Source organism: Aquarana catesbeiana, linkage group LG13, assembly GCF_042186555.1.
Source record: "Aquarana catesbeiana isolate 2022-GZ linkage group LG13, ASM4218655v1, whole genome shotgun sequence".
Taxonomy (NCBI): Eukaryota; Metazoa; Chordata; class Amphibia; order Anura; family Ranidae; genus Aquarana; species Aquarana catesbeiana.
In genome coordinates this window covers 235,903,706-235,923,543 of record NC_133336.1, presented here as the reverse complement: position 1 = coordinate 235,923,543, position 19,838 = coordinate 235,903,706, and the positions used below count along the sequence as shown (strand labels likewise).

Genomic DNA, 19,838 nt, shown 5'->3' with positions numbered 1-19,838 from the left:
CCCCCCCCCCCCAGTGTCCCCCAAACTGTCGGCGCTATATAAATCCTGTATAATAATAATAATGTAAATGGTGATCGCACCACACATGTGAGGTATTGTCACAAGGGATGCTGTTCATCCCTCGTGATAGCAATAAAGTTAGTTTAAAAAAAATATATATATATATAAAATTATGATAAAATAAATAATAAGAATAAAATAAAGCCCCCCCCCCCCCCCCAGCTAATGCGCAAATATGAGCGCATACATAAGTCTTGCGCATATGTAAATGGGGATCACACCACATGTGAGGTATTGTAAATGTCGGAGTGAGAGCAATAATTTCATCTTTTTTTTTTTTTTAACTATCTTTTTAACTCTAAACAGGTAACCTGCAAAAATGTAAAGCGTCACCTATGGAGAAGTGCCGTAGTTTGGCGCCATACACAAATAAAAAAAAATTAAAAGTATATATATATATATATAATTTGGGGGTTCTGAATGATATTGGTTTTTTTTTTAGCAAAAAAAAGAGATTTTTACATGTAGGAGAGGAATGGCAGAATTGGCCCGGCTGGCAACTGGTCAAAAAAAAAAAGTGAAGAATATGACGCACTGTACCAACGCATGGCACCCCCCTTCACAATGCATGGCACCCCCCTTCACAACGCATGGCACCCCCCTTCACAACGCACATCACCATGCGGATGAGCCCTAAAGGAAACCTGTGCTGAGAGAGCTGCAGGAGGCTGGCACCAGTGGGCTCTTCCTGAAAATGCCAGCCCACCTGGCTGAGTACCGTCTGAATAGTCCTAATTGGTGTCTGAGAATATACTGAAGCCAGTGGATGGACATGACAGCCGGAGAACATTCCTTCATTCCTCAGCTTCCTGTAATGAATATTCCTCATACACAGAACTTCCCCACATTGAGGATCTGCTGAGGATAACCAGGGAGCCGGGACATTAAAATCCAGTCCTGACCAGTTCTGGGGGGGGTGACGATATCCAGACCCCTCTGTGACAACAATCCTGCGTTTGCCATTTCCGCTAACATCTGCTCAGTCAGACCTTTTACTTACATTTTTTTTTTTATTATTATTATATAATAGAAGTTAAAAGTGATTGTAAACCTCAGACATGAAATATGAACAAAGCACATCCTTCTATAGTGTGTACTAGACTTTTGCACTGCCGAAAAATGTTCGTTTTTGTTTCATTCAATTTTTTTTTTTTTTTTTTTTTTCGGGTTATTTGTTTGTGATCGCAGTTCGTAAATTCGAACATTCAAATATCTGAAAATAAGAAAGAAAATCCAAAAATAGAGGAAAAATTCAAAAAAAAAATTCCAAAAATCTAAGAACTAACTAAGACTAACTAATAATAACTAACTATTAAATTATAGTTACGAATTATCCGAAATAACAAATGCCGCATCTAAACGAATGTAATGTTCTGTGTACTACAAAACACATCCCCCCTATGGTATGAAGATGAAGAGGGGGGAGGTGTTTGTAGTCCACACCAGGAGCGCAGCCTAGGGTGACCACACATCCTTCAGCGGTACAGTACAGAGCTCTGAACTGATATTTCCATCCGGATAGCTAAAATCGATACTTTCTGTGAACTACAAAACACCCCCCCCTCTATGTTTATAGAAATGAGGAGGGGGGGGAGGTGACTGTAGATCGGTCGGTCTCGGAGTGACTCTCCAGCTGTGACATGGGAATGATTCATCCTGACAGGAAAAGGCGACTTGACTGTGAAAACTTCCTCTTAAAGAAACAAAGTAAGTTCCCGTTTCCTGGGGGGGGGGGGGGGGGGGGGGCGCTATCAGCCAATGGGAAGCAGACCTGGTCCTGAGAAGTGCGAGCGGATGTCCCCGTCCCTTCCCCCGGCCAATGTCATAACTTATGGGGGCCCCATTGCCTGTCTGAGGAGGGGAGCCAATAAATACGCGACACATACGTCTGTGTGCAGAACCCCTCCTGATCCGCGGGGCTCCGGGGGGGTCGGTGGAGGATTCGGGATTTCTTACAAATATTTTCTTTTTTTTTTTTTAAATGTTCCAAGTGGGTAGAAAATATCTCCATCTTTCTGGAATCTGATAGTAAGAGGAAAGGAGGGCGATAGGACAGGAGGAGTGGGCGGATGATGGAACCCCTCATAATGGGCACAGCAGGTGTACAGACCCGGGAACTCAGCACAGGGATGGTGGGAACCTCTCATAATGGGCACAGCAGGTGTACAGACCTGGGAACTCAGCACAGGGATGGTGGGAACCTCTCATAATGGGCACAGCAGGTGTACAGACCAGGGAACTCAGCACAGGGATGGTGGGAACCCCTCATAATGGGCACAGCGGGTGTACAGACCTGGGAACTCAGCACAGGGATGGTGGGAACCTCTCATAATGGTCACAACAGGTGTACAGACCTAGGAACTCAGCACAGGGATGGTAGGAACCCCTCATAATGGGCACAGCGGGTATACAGACCCGGGAACTCAGCACAGGATGGGTGGGAACCCCTCATAATGGGCACAGCGGGTGTACAGACCCGGGAACTCAGCACAGGGATGGTGGGAACCCCTCATAATGGGCACATCAGGTGTACAGACCCGGGAACTCAGCACAGGGATCTCACCAATGGAGTCCCTCAGAATTAGAAGAGATGGTCGGTGGTGAAGCTCTTCTCCAGCATCCACCAAACCGTGAAATCTCAGTTCTGGGTGGACTGACTCTGTAATGTTACCATTTTTCCCCATAAGCTCTTCAGTATGTTGAATCCCTCGGCCGCCCTCCCGTCTGTTGTGTTGCGGTGAATTCGGTACATAATGTGTCGGCCCTTCAGGAACGGCGGGGCGCTCCCGGCACAATCATCACTTCTCCTTGTCTGTCCCTCGGCGAAGATGAAGTTTGTGTCATAAGTGATAAACATCAGATCCAGACAGAATGGAAAGCAGTTATGCCGACATCACTGTCAGCCCCTCTCTTCACCCGCCCGTCAGATCTGCCTGGCTGCGCCCAACAGACAACACGGCTGCGGGTCACTGGGTGCAGATCGCTTAATGAGAAGAGACTTGGATTATCTACAGGGGGGCTGACACTTTAAAGGGACACCTGATCATCCCTTCATTTGTTTATTATTTTATTATTATTATTATTATTTATATTTCTACTACTACTATTATTATTATTATTATTAAAGGTACACCTGATCATATCCTTCATTTGATGCTTATTATTATTATTATTTAAATTTCTACTATTATTATTATTATATTATTATTAATAAAGGGACACCTGATCATCCCTTGATTTTATTATTATTATTATTTCTACTACTATTATTTATTATTATTATTATTTCTACTATTATTGGCATTTTTATTATTATTATTATTATTATTATTATTATTATTAACATCATCATCCCATTGTTGTCACATGGAAACTATACAGTCAATAGTCATTTCTGCATGTTTACACACAGAATCTATTATTATTATTATTATTATTATATCACCATCATAATCCCTTTGTTTTTACAAGGACATTTATACAGTGATTTTAATCTTTAATGTTGAATGAGATTTTTTTTTGTTCTGTATTATTAATATTGAATTTTACACACAGATTCATTATTCTATTATTATTATTATTATTATTATTATTATTATTATTATTATTATATCAATGTTATTGTCATCTTCAACATCCCATCAACACCCCTTGATTACAAGAATACTATACAGTACTTTTAGTTTTTATAGTTGACTTGAGATGACTTTTTTTTTTTTGTTGCTGTTCTGAGTCTATTTTTATTATTATTAATTTGAATATTATTATTAATATCAATATTCTATAACTCCCCCTGATTACAAGGGTACTACACAGTAATTTAAATGTAGATGACTTGAGATGTGATTTTTTTTTTGTGCTGTTCTGAGTCTATTATTATTATTATTATTATTATTATTATTATTATTATTATTATCATCTTCAACATACCATCAACACCCCTTGATTACAAGATTACTATGCAGTTCTTTAATTTTTTTAATTTTTGTTTTGCTGTTCTGAGTCTATTATAGTTGTTGTTGTTATTATTATTATTTTTTTCAACATCTTATCAACACCCCTTGATTACAAGAATACTATACAGTACTTTTAGTTTTTATAGTTGACTTGAGATGAGAATTTTTTTTTTCTGCTGTTGCAGAGTCTAATTTTAATATTATTAATATTAATATTATTATTACTATTTATTATTATTATCAACATCCCATCAACTCCCCTTGATTACAAGGATACTAAACAATAATTTAAATGTAGTTGACTTGAGATGAGATTTTTTTTTTTTTTGCTGTTCTGAATCTATTATTATTAATAATAATAATAATAATAATAGACTCAGAACAGCAAAAAAAAAAAAATCTCATCTCAAGTCAACTACATTTAAATTATTGTATAGTATCCTTGTAATCAAGGGGAGTTGATGGGATGTTGATATAATATTATTATTAATATTTATTAAATAATAATAATAATATCATCATCTTCAACATCCATCAACACCCCTTGATTACAAGTATACTATGCAGTACTTAATTTTTTTATTTTTTTTTAATAGTTGACTTGAGATGAGAATTTAATTTAAGTCTGAGTCTTATTAATACTAATAATATTATCATCATTCTCTTGTGAAAAAAAAATAATATTATGATCATCAACATCCCATTGCTATTACAAGGATACATAGTTGTGCGCAGCCTATAGTATTAGGATGTGCACCCCAAAGCCTAAACACATGCATGTGTGTGTCTACATGTATATGGCCCCGGTACATTAATCTCCCTGCTGGCACAATGAAAGAGAAGTGCTTAAGCACTTCTTATGGAAGAGCAGGTAAGAGGGAGATCTTTCCCATCTCCCCGCCCCACACAGAGCAATAATGCTGGTGTGCACTAGGTGATTAGGGTGTGCCCAGGCACACTCGGCACACCCCGTTGCGCACGCCTATGCAAGGATACTATACAGTATTTTTAATTTTTAAAGCTGGCTTGAGAAAAAAAAAAAATCATTTATTTTTGTATTTTTTTGCTGTTCTATATTTTCATTACTGCATTTTACACGCCAATTCAATTATTATTCTTATTATGGACACCACACTCTTGCACTGCAACTTCATGCATTGCACACATTTACTTGAATGGGTCGCAGTTGGCAGACGGTAGCCCCTACCAATAGCAACGGGGGTTTAATATGTGGCATGCACACACCCCCACCACTGCCTTTGCAGCCAAAAGGGGGAGCAGTTGGGGGGGGGGGGCAGTAAAAACGCGGCTCAACCACAAGGTTTAGCTCCCCTCAACCACTAGTGTGAACGAGCCCTAATTAAAATAAAATTGATGTAAATCGGCCCTAAGCAAGAACTGGCCACTAAGAAAAAAGTCCATTGTAACTGCGGAGTTTGCCTTTAAGCAGCTCTGAAAGATCCCATATAATGAAATTGGAGGCATTCTGCGCACTTCTGCAATCAGCAGACAGGAGACACTCCATCCGAGGCCTTCTGCTAATTACCAGCAAGTATCTCTCCGCTGGACTGTCAGATCCTGAAATGTTCCACCTAACGAGCGGGTCGAGGGGTCCGTTCTCGCATGCCGCTCAGCGCTGATTCCCTGACACCTTGCGACAATTAGAATCGGGACTGTTAGGTCACCAAGTACATTTCATGGCTGGAACACGACACCGTCAGAGCTACAGACAAGGCTTTTTTTTGTCACTTTTACATCCCTACGGCTGATTTTATTGGCAGGTTGTCAGCACGATTTGGAATTGCAGCTGGTGTGCAGGGGATGATGGCGATTTTAGTGACCTGCTGATCGTTAAGATTTTACCACTGTGGTAATATGATAAAGAATAGCCATCAATTGGTATACAGGGTACAATAAAGTGTATGTATGTATGTTAGTGGCGATGATTTACTAACGCAACCAGGGTGCCGTAAACACGAGACGCAGTTTGCCCTCTATCAGCGTCATGTGTTGCAATGGTGGAGGCAGGGTGGTGGTCACCAGCACTATAACAACCAATGAAGCTCAAGGGCCAGGATACATGAATAGGATAATAAGTTTTTTTTTTTTTTTTTTTTTAATGCTGTAATTGTATCTCAATATTACAGTATTAAACAGAGGCTGGTGTGATGTGGCTAGTTTTGATGGGATATTGTCATATGGCTGCCAGAATCATAGCAACCAGTGAGGCGCTGCCTCCCAAAATGTAATGCTGCTGGAACCGTAAGCTGTAAGACTTCTGATGGGAAAGGGGAAAATGACTCCAAGCATAGGCGTGCGCACAGGGTGTGCTAGGTGTGCCTGGGCACACCCTAATCACCCCATGTGCATTAGCATTATCCAGGGACAGCACCAGGTGGGTGGTTGAGGGTGCCAGTGACCAGTGTAAATGCCCTCATTATATTAAAGGCTGGGTTCAACCCCAGGAGCACATTACAGCCGTATTTAGGGTGTAACGTAATATTCTACCTATCAACTGTCTCCCACCACCAGAGCCTCCTTTCTGTGACAGCAGGTGGCGTTCATGTGTGTTTGAGAGTTGGGGTGCACACCCTAATGCAATAGGCTGCGCACACCTATGACTCCAAGGCACATGGGACTCTGATAGGAAGAGGGATTCTATGATTGGAGGGGTCCCATATCTTGGAGGAGGCACTGATTTATGGGGGGGAAGGGTGGGGCTTTTGTTGTGATGGGTGGAATCGGATGTGGTAGGGGACCTCTGACAGGAAGGGAGGCCATTGATGTTAAGGAGGGACTCTGATTAGAGGACTCTGTGAAGGAGAGAACCTGATATGGTGGGCCTTTTGTGAAGAGAGGACTCTGATAGGAAGAGAAACTTTTGAAATGATGGGGGACTCCAATGAGAAGGAGGACTCTGAGGTGACAGGGGAAGAGTGACTGTGTGATGAGGGGGGCTCATATGTATAGGAGGCACTCAGTAGACAAGAGTGAGGCTTTTGATATGATAGAGGATTCTGTGATGCTGGACTCTGAAGTAATGGGTGGACCTCTGACAGGACGAGGGGGCACTAATGTGATGAAGGAACTCCAATGTAATGATGGGACTCTGTGAAGAGATGATGACAGGAGGACCTTTTGATGTGATGGGAGAATTCTGAGGAGGTGGAGGACCTCTGATGTGATGGGGGGGAGGACCTCTGATGTGATGGGGGACCTCTGATGTGACCCGGAGACCTCTGATGTGTTGTGGGGACCTCTGATGTGATGGGGAGACCTCTGATGTGATGGGAGGACCTCTGATGTGCTGTGGGGACCTCGGATGTGTTGTGGGGACCTCTGATGTGATGGGGGGACCTCTGATGTGATAGGGGACCTCTGATGTGACCCGGAGACCTCTGATGTGTTGTGGGGACCTCTGATGTGATGGGGAGACCTCTGATGTGATGGGAGGACCTCTGATGTGTTGTGGGGACCTCTGATGTGTTGTGGGGACCTCTGATGTGATGGGGGACCTCTGATGTGATGGGGGGACCTCTGATGTGATGGGGGGACCTCTGATGTGATGGGGGGACCTCTGATGTGATGGGGGGACCTCTGATGTGATGTGGGGACCTCTGATGTGATGGGGGAACGTCTGATGTGATGGGGGGACCTTTGATGTGATGGGGGGACCTCTGATGTGATGGGGGGACTTTGATGTGATGGGGGACCTCTGATGTGATGGGGAGACCTCTGATGTGATGGGAGGACCTCTGATGTGTTGTGGGGACCTCTGATGTGTTGTGGGGACCTCTGATGTGATGGGGGACCTCTGATGTGATGGGGGGACCTCTGATGTGATGGGGGGACCTCTGATGTGATGGGGGGACCTCTGATGTGATGGGGGGACCTCTGATGTGATGTGGGGACCTCTGATGTGATGGGGGAACGTCTGATGTGATGGGGGGACCTTTGATGTGATGGGGGGACCTCTGATGTGATGGGGGGACTTTGATGTGATGGGGGACCTCTGATGTGATGGGGGGACCTCTGACAGAAAGGGGGGAGGGGGGCACTGATGTGATAGAGGGACTTCAATGCAATCATGGGACTCTGTGAATACTGAGGACTTTGATGTGACAGGAGGACCTTTGATGTGATAAGGAGACATCTGATGTGATGGGGGGGGGCCTCTGATGTGATGGGGGGGGCCTCTGATGTGATGTGGGGACCTCTGATGTGATGGGGGAACGTCTGATGTGATGGGGGGACCTTTGATGTGATGGGGGGACCTCTGATGTGATGGGGGGACTTTGATGTGATGGGGGACCTCTGATGTGATGGGGGGACCTCTGACAGAAAGGGGGGAGGGGGGCACTGATGTGTTTGAGGGACTTCAATGCAATCATGGGACTCTGTGAATACTGAGGACTTTGATGTGACAGGAGGACCTTTGATGTGATAAGGAGACATCTGATGTGATGGGGGGGGACCTCTGATGTGATGGGGGGGGGACCTCTGATGTGATGGGGGGACCTCTGATGTAATGGGGGGGACCTCTGATGTGATGGGGGGGACCTCTGATGTGATGGGGGGGGGACCTCTGATGTGATGGGGGGGACCTCTGATGTGATGGGAGGACCTCTGATGTGATAGGGGAACCTCCTCAAGATCAGACTGGGAATTTATCATCAAAGAATACACAATGTTTCAAACGTGAGAATAATTGCTACATTCTACTTCACTCCAGAAGGAGCCATTTGTTACAAATGTCCACTACTTATAGAGATGAATGAGTAGGGATTTTGGTTGATTGTTAGCGCTCCTAGAATCACCTCATTAAAGGGTAAATTAATTTCAGGCTTACAACTAGGGCTAGGTTGTTCCATTTTTGGGTTGGACACGTTACGCTTTCATCATGTGATTTGCTTTATTTTCTCGCGTCGCAGTGAGGCTTTTGATATGATGAGCGGATTCTGTGATGCTGGACTCTGAAGTAATGGGTGGACCTCTGACAGGACGAGGGGGCACTAATGTGATGAAGGAACTCCAATGTAATGATGGGACTCTGTGAAGAGATGATGACAGGAGGACCTTTGATGTGATGGGAGAATTCTGAGGAGGTGGAGGACCTGTGATTGGGGGGGGGGGGGGGGACCTTTGATTTGATGTGAGGAGAGAAGCTCTGATGTGATGGGGAGACCTCTGATGTGTTGTGGGGACCTCTGATGTGATGTGGAGACCTCTGATGTGATGGGAGGACCTCTGATGTGTTGTGGGGACCTCTGATGTGATGGGGGGACCTCTGATGTGTTGTGGGGACCTCTGATGTGATGGGGGGACCTCTGATGTGATGGGGGACTTTGATGTGATGGGGGGACCTCCTGATGTGATGGGGGGACCTCTGACAGGAAGGGGGGGCACTGATGTGATAGAGGGACTTCAATGCAATCATGGGACTCTGTGAAGACTGAGGACTTTGATGTGACAGGAGGACCTTTGATGTGATAAGGAGACATCTGATGTGATGGTGGGACCTCTGATGTGATGGGGACCTCTGATGTGATGGGGGGGACCTCTGATGTGATGGGGGGGGACCTCTGATGTGATGGGAGGACCTCTGATGTGATGAGGGGGGGGACCTCTGATGTGATTGGGGGACCTCTGATGTGATAGGGGAACCTCCTCAAGATCAGACTGGGAATTTATCATCAAAGAATACACAATGTTTCAAACGTGAGAATAATTGCTACATTCTACTTCACTCCAGAAGGAGCCATTTGTTACAAATGTCCACTACTTATAGAGATGAATGAGTAGGGATTTTGGTCGATTGTTGGCGCTCCTAGAATCACCTCATTAAAGGGTAAATTAATTTCAGGCTGACAACTAGAGCTAGGTTGTTCCATTTTTGGGTTGGAAACGTTACGCTTTCATCATGTGATTTGCTTTATTTTCTCGCGCCGCATCACTTCGATGATTGGCGGTGAATTTCTTGGCACCAAACTGGACAGGTCTTATATTGCAGCTTCCATTTTAATTGCAACTTAAACTAACCTTCCATATGGTAGACGCGGGCTAGTAGACATAATTGGGGAGGGGGAAAAAACACCTTTTAGCGTCTTTGCAGAAAGGGTGAATGCGATGTTTTTGCATCACCACCGGAATCCATCCTCCTTCCTTCGTCGCTGTCTCAGCCCGTTATTTTCACACTCTGAAATGAAGTGCAAGGATAGGAATAATTACTGCTAATTGACTTTTCGACAAGCTGAGAGAGAGGACAGCGCGCGTTCAACGGTTCACTTAAGGCAGCGCCGACGTTTCGGATGTCATTTGTGAGGATAGTTGGCGGCCAGATGCGGAAAGTTTCAAGTGTTAATTTAAAATTCTGAAGAATCTGCATTTTCAAGACACGTTAGAAAGCAACACTTTCCGGGGGCTCAAAAATCCCCCTTCATCAGAATTTATAGGCTGGCAGTGAATCTGAATTTATACTGGAGGGAGCTACAAAAATAGAACTGAACAAGTGTCGGGATGCTGGTCTGAAAACAACTGCCCTCCAGTATTGATCTAAATGAACTGCCCTCCTGTAAGCCCTGATGAAGGGGGGGTTTTGAGCCGAAACGCGTTGAATTTCTGACTTTGTGTCGTGAAAAACAAAATTCTTACTGGACTTATTCGAGTTTTGTGTGGCTTTCATCCTTCTAACATTCTACAGAAGCTGATATACACTATATTGTCAAAAGTATTGGGACACCTGCCTTTACACGCACATGAACTTTAATAGCATCCCAGTCTTAGTCCGTAAGGTTCAATATTGCGTTGGCCCACCCTTTGCAGCTATAATAGCTGCATAGAACACCTTTGGGATAAATTAGAGTGGAGACTGTAAGCCAGGCTTTCTCATCCATCAGCGCCTGATCTCACAAATGCGCTTCTGGAAGAATGGTCAAACATTCCCATAGACACACTCCTAAACCTTGTGGACAGCCTTCCCAGAAGAGTTGAAGCTGTTATAGCTGCAAAGGGTGGGCCAACTCAATATTGAACCCTACGGACTAAGACTGGGATGCCATTAAAGTTCATGTGCGTGTAAAGGAAGGTGTCCCAATACTTTTGACAATATAGTGTATGTTAGTAGGGATGAGCTGTGCTGGGTTGACGTGTTTCGCCCCTCTTAACTGCACAATCCCACCTCTTTGACTAAGCCCCTTGGGTGGGGTGAAGTGCATCAGAGGGTGTGGCCTGGGAGGAGCTAAGGTCGTTTTTTTGATCTACAACGCACAAACACGGGCCGACTATAGTGCAGCACCTTTCCATTTTTAGGAGATATAAGAACTCTCACATTGGCTGTGAGAGGTGGGTGGGGCTGAGAATCAGGATCTCCCCATTAGGCTTAGTTTACGCCGGCGTTAAATGAGCGTTTTTGAAGTTCCACGAATGCCTGTCTAAAATTGTGCGCAATAGCGTCACGTTGCTTCAAATTTGACCCAACGTGTCCTTTGTCAGTGTCAGGGCTGGGCTCAGCCCTTCCTTCTTTGAGCTGGCCGCTCAGCTGTCGGCTAATTACCAGCTCCCATCTCTCTCCACAGTTACTCACCTGTTGATGATATCCTGCTCGTCAGTCCTGCCTACTTAAGCCGTCCAGCCCAGAGGATCTCTGCCTTCGTCTTGGTCAACATCACAGGGACGATCTCCTGCGATCCTGTTCAAGACTTGCTTTGCTGACATCCCTTCTGGCTCCAGATCCTGCCTGGTGTTCCACTACATTGATCCCTGACTTCTGGCTTGGCTGACGATCCGTTTCGTTTACTGAACTCTGGCCACGTTTTGACTACGTTTGTTCTTTTTTTACTTTTATTATTAAACAAGTGTGATTGAACTGTACTTCTGTCTCGGCCTGATTTCATGGTTTCTGACAGTCAGGCTTTGCAGCTTCCCAAATCCTTCCATTAATGTCAATGTAAACGCACTACAAATGCGTCACAAGCGCCCCCTATGGCTTTTACAGTGCGTTTTTGGGAAGCATTACTAACCGAGATAATACAAAAAATCCATACAATAAAAAGCCAACACAGAGGGGGGCATCTGGCAAGCGTTTCTTCACTTGACGCAAATGCATCAAAAACGCATTTTGGTGCGCCCAAATGTCTTTGCAGGTCTAAATGAGCCCTTTAGAGTCGCAAAAGAGTACAAGAAACTGGCATTGGGCTTCACTGGGCGTCCACCCAACATGTAGAAGATGAGATACGGGTGGATGGACCCTCTCGCAGACTGTCGGCACGGGGCCGAGGGTGTTAACGCGGAGTTATGCGGAGAATTCCTCCCTCGGATGAGGGGTGCTAAGTATGCAGATAAACTGGAATAGCATTGCATGCTTGTATGGTTATCACTTCATCACCTTGAAGCTTCCAGCCTGACATGAAACAAAAGAACGAGAGAGGAGAAAGGTGATGGGGGAGGAATGGGTGGGCCGAGGGCGGCCATGGGGACATCTGATGTAAAGGGGGACTCTGATGGGGACATCTGATGTAAAGGAGGACTCTGATGGGGACATCTGATGTAAAGGAGGACTCTGATGGGGACATCTGATGTAAAGGAGGACTCTGATGGGGACATCTGATGTAAAGGAGGACTCTGATGGGGACATCTGATGTAAAGGAGGATTCTGATGGGGACATCTGATGTAAAGGAGGACTCTGATGGGGACATCTGATGTAAAGGGGGACTCTGATGGGGACATCTGATGTAAAGGGGGACTCTGATGGGGACATCTGATGTAAAGGAGGACTCTGATGGGGACATCTGATGTAAAGGGGGACTCTGATGGGGACATCTGATATAAAGGGGGACTCTGATGGGGACATCTGATGTAAAGGGGGACTCTGATGGGGACATCTGATGTAAAGGGGGACTCTGATGGGGACATCTGATGTAAAGGGGGACTCTGATGGGGACATCTGATGTAAAGGGGGACTCTGATGGGGACATCTGATGTAAAGGGGGACTCTGATGGGGACATCTGATGTAAAGGGGGACTCTGATGGGGACATCTGATGTAAAGGAGGACTCTGATGGGGACATCTGATGTAAAGGAGGACTCTGATGGGGACATCTGATGTAAAGGGGGGCTCTGATGGGGACATCTGATGTAAAGGAGGATTCTGATGGGGACATTTGATGTAAAGGAGGACTCTGGGGACATCTGATGTAAAGGAGGACTCTGATGGGGACATTTGATGTAAAGGAGGACTCTGGGGACATCTGATGTAAAGGAGGACTCTGATGGGGACATCTGATGTAAAGGGGGACTCTGATGGGGACATCTGATGTAAAGGAGGACTCTGATGGGGACATCTGATGTAAAGGAGGACTCTGGGGACATCTGATGTAAAGGAGGACTCTGGGGACATCTGATGTAAAGGAGGACTCTGATGGGGACATCTGATGTAAAGGAGGACTCTGATGGGGACATCTGATGTAAAGGAGGACTCTGATGGGGACATCTGATGTAAAGGGGGACTCTGATGGGGACATCTGATGTAAAGGAGGACTCTGATGGGGACATCTGATGTAAAGGAGGACTCTGGGGACATCTGATGTAAAGGAGGACTCTGGGGACATCTGATGTAAAGGAGGACTCTGATGGGGACATCTGATGTAAAGGAGGATTCTGATGGGGACATCTGATGTAAAGGAGGACTCTGATGGGGACATCTGATGTAAAGGAGGATTCTGATGGGGACATCTGATGTAAAGGAGGACTCTGATGGGGACATCTGATGTAAAGGAGGACTCTGATGGGGACATCTGATGTAAAGGAGGACTCTGATGGGGACATCTGATGTAAAGGGGGGCTCTGATGGGGACATCTGATGTAAAGGAGGACTCTGATAGGGATATCTGATGTAAAGGGGAACTCTGAGGACTATACCACTCACCCCTTGAGTTGGGAATAACTCCGGCCTCCACTTCAGTGTTGCACAGTAATACCGGCTCCTCTCCTGGACTGAAACGACTTCCTCTGATTTCACTGCACACTGTGAGCTTCTCACCATGTGCATTAGAAGCTTAATGAAATCCAAGCCTGCTTCATATTCCTGGCTGGGGGACGTCCAGCATCATCTAGTTCTTTCCTCCCCAACCTGAGTGTCTTGCCACTGACTAAAGCAAAGGATTTTTTTAACCAGTTCCCGCCCGGCCTATAGCAAAATGACGGCTTGGGTTTGAGACGTTCGTCGATCCGGCTGGACGTCATCTAATGTCCTCCCTGATCGCACCTCACGCGGGGGGCCGCCCTATGGTGCAATCTGTCACCGGCTCTGTTCATCAGACACAGCCAATGACTGATCAGTGTACTGGTTGATACCGCCAATCACAACAGATCACATGACAATTGTATACAATAGAAGGCTTCCTTTCATGCCAATCCCTTGTGTACAATTATGTTGCTAGCTGTGATTGGTCACGCCCATGCAGGGCGGGGACTATGGGTGAGACGGAGGGCAATTTTCCCTGGGCGCAGGGAGGCAAAGGAGCAAAAAATCCTTGCCCTGGGTGCTGAATGACCCTGTCCCGGTACTGATCACATGGTACAGACAGAGGCAATCACAGCCCATCTGTACCATGTGATTAGCTGTGGCCAATCACATCTAATTATAACAAAACAAACCGAATCAACTTCATTCAGTAAAATGCTTTCTTATAGCAATAAAATTAATTGTATTACATTTTTTTTTCTTTTTTTATGATTTTTTTTTTTAACACACTTTGACCAGAGCAATACAATGTTACCATAGTAACATTGTACTACTCTGGGGAAGTGATCTGTATTTTTTTTATTATTATTTTTTTTCACATTATCATTGCTTATAGCAATAAAATTAATTGCTATAAGCAATCATATTGTGTAAAAAAAATAAATAAAAAAATAAAAAAATAAAGATCACTTCCCCAGATTAGTACAATGTTACTATGGTAACATTGTATTGCTCTGGTCAAAGTGTGTTAAAAAAAATCATAAAGAAAAGAAATGTAATAAAGAAAGATAGATATATATATCTATAAATATAATTTTTTTTTACATACTTTTACCAGTCAGTGTCCCTGATCACCACCACACCAGTTATATGATGACTCTGTACTGCACTGGTGACCGTACTGTATGTTAAAAAAATATATATTTTTTTTTATTTCATCTTCCGAAAGATTAGTACTTTAGGATAGCTTAATTTTCAGGTATATCTCATAGTGTAAATTTCACACAGCCTAAATAATATACATTGATTTGCGTTATTTTCACCAAAAAAAGTAGCAGAATACATTTATTAAATTATTAACCAATTTATTTTTTATTTATTATTATTAATTTATTATTATTACTATTATTATCTATGTATTATTTCTTATTATTTATTAATTTATGAAGAATAATTCTTTATTTGCAAACTTTTATAACAAAAATAAAGATACTTTTTGGTCTTTTTTTTTTGATTATTTAACAAAAAAACCCAGAGGTGATTAAATACCACCAATAGCAAGCTTTATTTGTGTGAAAAAAATTAATTTATAATTTATTATTATTATTATTATTATTATTTATTTATTAATTTTTTTTAATGTATTAATTTATGAAGAATAATTATTTAGTAAGAAAAAAAATTATAAGAAATTTCATCTGGGTACAGTGTTGTATGACCGCGCAATTGTCATTCAAAGTGTGACAGCGCTGAAAGCTGAAAATTGGCCTGGGCAGGAAGGGGGGTAAAAGTGCCCGGTATTCAAGGGGCTAATCCGGCCCCGGTAGGTGAAGTCCCCCCCACGGTGTCACCAGGCCTTTTCGTTCCTCGCTGTGTTCTGATTTCAGTAGAATCTCAGGAAAGACGTGACCGCAGCCTACGGGAGACGCATTTGCGATGTAAATTGCGACAATGTATTTATTAAGCGTTCCATGCAAAGTCCTGCCGTCTATCTCATCAGATGGAGAACGGAGGGCAAATCACCAGCGGCAGGATTTATTATCACGGCGAGGGAGACGTGTACAGGCAACCCGGCCGCTTGTTAGAGCCCACATTTTATTATTAACATTTTTTTTTATTAAAATTAAACTTTCTGTTCCATGGCGGGTCTGAGTCATCCTTCTACAGCTCACCGTCTGCCATATCCAGTACAGGGGCCAACATTACCGCTATAATTCAGTCCACAAGAAATATTTAATGAAAAAACAATCATTTTAGGCTTATTTAAATTTTTGGCTTATTATCACTCAGACTATACATTGTAACTTTGTGGCATGTTGCAAGGTGAGAGGCTGCAACAGGGGCTGATCTGTGTCAGGCATCTAAGAACAAAGCCCCGAGGAGGCCCAGAGATTTACATGACTGTGTCATTTCTGAGCTGCCATCTCCGTTCAGGAAGTAGATGGTGAGCCTGGGTGGTGCCTGAACAAAGATGGCGCCGTCCTACTGGAGAGAAAAGCTGGTGAAGTCATTGTCAGGGGGTACCGGAATCTCTGTCAGAGGAAGTGTTCCATGTACACATTGCTCAGCATGCTGCACTCAACATGGTAAAACATATCTGTAGAAGTATGGCCCCTTTAAATTGCCCAGCAGAGCATTTAGTCTACTGCTACCAGGCGGTCCCTTCAAGCTGCCCGGCAGAGCATTTCTCCCTGCTGCAGCTGGTTGCTCCCTCCCTGCACAAGAGGAACAGTGCAGGGAAACAGCCGAGCAAAAGAGGACATTGATTGGCTGCCCATTAGCAATGTGCGACATGCTGCACGTAACATGACAAAATATAACTGAAGCTTAGTCTATTTTTAAAGGAAATCTATAAAGTGCACAGTGTTCTCTTTTATTGTACAATTTACCTGCCTATACCTTTTTCTAGTTTCACATTTTATAGTTTTGCTGTCACATATTTTGGTTACTTTGCTACATATTTGTCAATGCTCCCTCTAGTGGTTGGCGATGGTTTAGCATAGGTTTCCACTAAATGTGCATGTGTCTTATTAAAGAAAGAGATTAGGGGGTTTTTTTAAATTTTTTTTTTTCCTCCTTTTTTTTTTTTCTTTCTTTGCAAGATTGCTGGTTTCAGGGAAAAAAAATAAAATTATTTTTATATATATATATATCATTTATATATTAGTATTATATTGAGTTATTGATAACATCTCTAGTATTTTATATATATATATATATATATATATATATATATATACTGTACACAAACACAATATTTTTTTTCCCACAAAAATTAATATATAGATGCAAATTATAGAAATGCCATCAATACACTTTTATATTCATATATTTTTACTTTTTAAAATAAAAAAAATAATACATGCATATTTTGCATCAATATATTCATTTTTATGGGGGAAAAAAACATAACTTTTTTTCTATAAAGACATATAATATATATAGATAGATATCCCAAAATAAATATTCATATATATTTTTATTTTTTAGAAAAAAATATCTTTTTTATTTCTTTTTTTTCCAAAAAAAATAATATACAGATGCAAATTACAGAAATGCCATCAATACATTTTTATATTGATTATATTTTTACTTTTTAAAATAACAAAAATAATACATGCATAATTTTGCATGTATATATTCATTTTTGTGGGGAAAAAAACATAACTTTTTTCTATAAAGACATAAAAAAAAAATATAGAATATATAAAATATAGCGATTCGGTTCGCATAGCTAGCACTAAACAAGTCACACATATATATATATATATATATATATATATATATATATATATATATTTATATATTTAGAGATCCCAAAATAAATATTCATTTATCTTTTAGAAAAAAATATCTTTTTTTTTTTTTATATTTTCTCCTTATATTTTTTCTTAAAAAAAAAATAATATATGTATTGATAAAATTTCATATATATATATATATATATATATATATATATATATATATATATATATTATAAATATATAAATTTTTGTTAAGACAAATCATACATTTTTCTTTTATAATTTTTTTTCTTTTATAAAGACATTAAAATAAATAAATAAATATATATTAGAGATCCCAAAATAAATATTCATATATTTTTATTTTTTAGAAAAAAAATATTTTTTCTTAAAAAAATATATATATTTAATATATGTATTGATGAAATTTCAAAAATGTATATAATATATAGATATATATATATATATAGATATATATATATATATATATATATATATATATATATATATATATATATATATATATATATATATATATATATATATATATATAATTTTTGTTAAAACAAATCATACATTTTTTCTTTTTTTTTTTTTTTTTTTTTTTTTTTCTTTTATAAAGACATTAAAAATTATATATTTTATTGGCAAAATAAAATGCCATCCCTTGTAGAGTACAGTTCTATGATAGGAAGCATACAGGACTCTGTATTGAGAAGGAGGAACATATTTTCTTTCTTTCTTGAACTCTAATTGATATGATCCGGTTTCTTGACACAATCCTTGCTGATTCATTTGAATTTTGAGGACAAGTCCACTTTCAGTTGACTTTTACGTATCTGATCATGATGGGTCGGTTGTGTTTTGCAGGCCAGCATGGAGGAGTATGACGCCCTGTTGCAGGAGCTCTCCGAGAACATCACCAATGAAGACCTGGACCAGCTAAAGTCGGCGTGCAAAGAGGACATTCCCAGCGAGAAGAGCGAGGAGATGACCTCCTGCCAGGACTGGTTCAGCTTCCTGGAGAAGCACGACAAGTTGGCAAAAGGTAGGACATCACAATCCGGGGGGTGCAGCCATGACTTTTTCCTAATGAGTATTTCAGTATTTTTGGTGTGTTGGGATGCATTGGCGGCTCATTCGTTTTAATGGGCTGCCTTACCGTAATGCACGCTAAAGCATGTCACGTCACATGTTAGAGCACATTCATTGCACACGATGCAAAAAAACAGTAAATGGGCCGTTAAGGTTTACGGGTACCAACTGGTCAAACAGGAATTTTAGGATCTATTGTATAAAAATTCTCAACCCACATAAATATTCGCCGTAATATGTCTAATATGTGTATTTCCTATGATCATCAGCTCCATCTAGTGGCCATAGCGTAGTATTTCTCCGATTGAGGCATTTCCGGTAAAAATACAGCATTATGGCCACTAGATGGAGTTGACAATCATAGGAAATTCACATATTACATATTATGTGGATTATTCAAGGTGATTGGGCGAAGGCTGTATAAATCGATCCGCATGTGTTTAACCCCCTTACCTTCAGCTTCCATCGACCATCTTCAAGGCACTCTCTACCGCAGAGGCCAGTAAGTGGGCTCCTGACCTTGTGACCATTGTGATTGGCTGTCAGAGTAGTTGTATGGCTGTGTGGCTCTTCTATTGGCTCTCAGTCATAAACAGTGACCAAGAGCTTTCAGTGACAGCTCAGTCACAGTGTTGGGGGGGGGGGGGGGCGCTGAATGAGCATGCTGTACACATATATGTGGAAGTCCACCGCCATAGTGCGTCACATATGTAGATGGCCTGGCAGCAACCGCTTACCCACTAGCTCAATCCCTAGAACTGCGCTACTCCTCGACCAGCAAATGGCTCAAAACCGATTTCCCTATAAATATCCACTCCTGGTTACCCCAACTTCTAGCCCCGCCCACAGAAGACCAACCCTGTACATTTAGGATAGGATTGGAAACGATTAAAAGGATTTTTTCTTTATCCAACTGGGGAAATTTCTCTTCCCTTTCTGTTATGTACACAAAATAAATGACTGTTAATCCTTTAGAAGAACCATTTAAGACAGCTGTCACAAGAACATGTGTCCCCATTGGA

The 19,838-nt window shown here is 41.9% G+C and overlaps 1 protein-coding gene across 2 annotated transcripts in view; it reads left to right on the top strand.

The window, feature by feature from the left end:
• PEA15 (proliferation and apoptosis adaptor protein 15) overlaps positions 1-19,838 on the top strand; it is a 104,216-nt gene that overhangs the window by 60,212 nt on the left and 24,166 nt on the right. For both annotated transcript variants that reach the window (XM_073609546.1, XM_073609547.1), the window contains exon 2: positions 18,592-18,769. In XM_073609546.1, coding sequence (XP_073465647.1) covers positions 18,598-18,769 — 172 coding nt within the window. In that variant the 5' untranslated portion in view covers positions 18,592-18,597. The remainder of the gene's footprint in view (positions 1-18,591; positions 18,770-19,838) is intronic.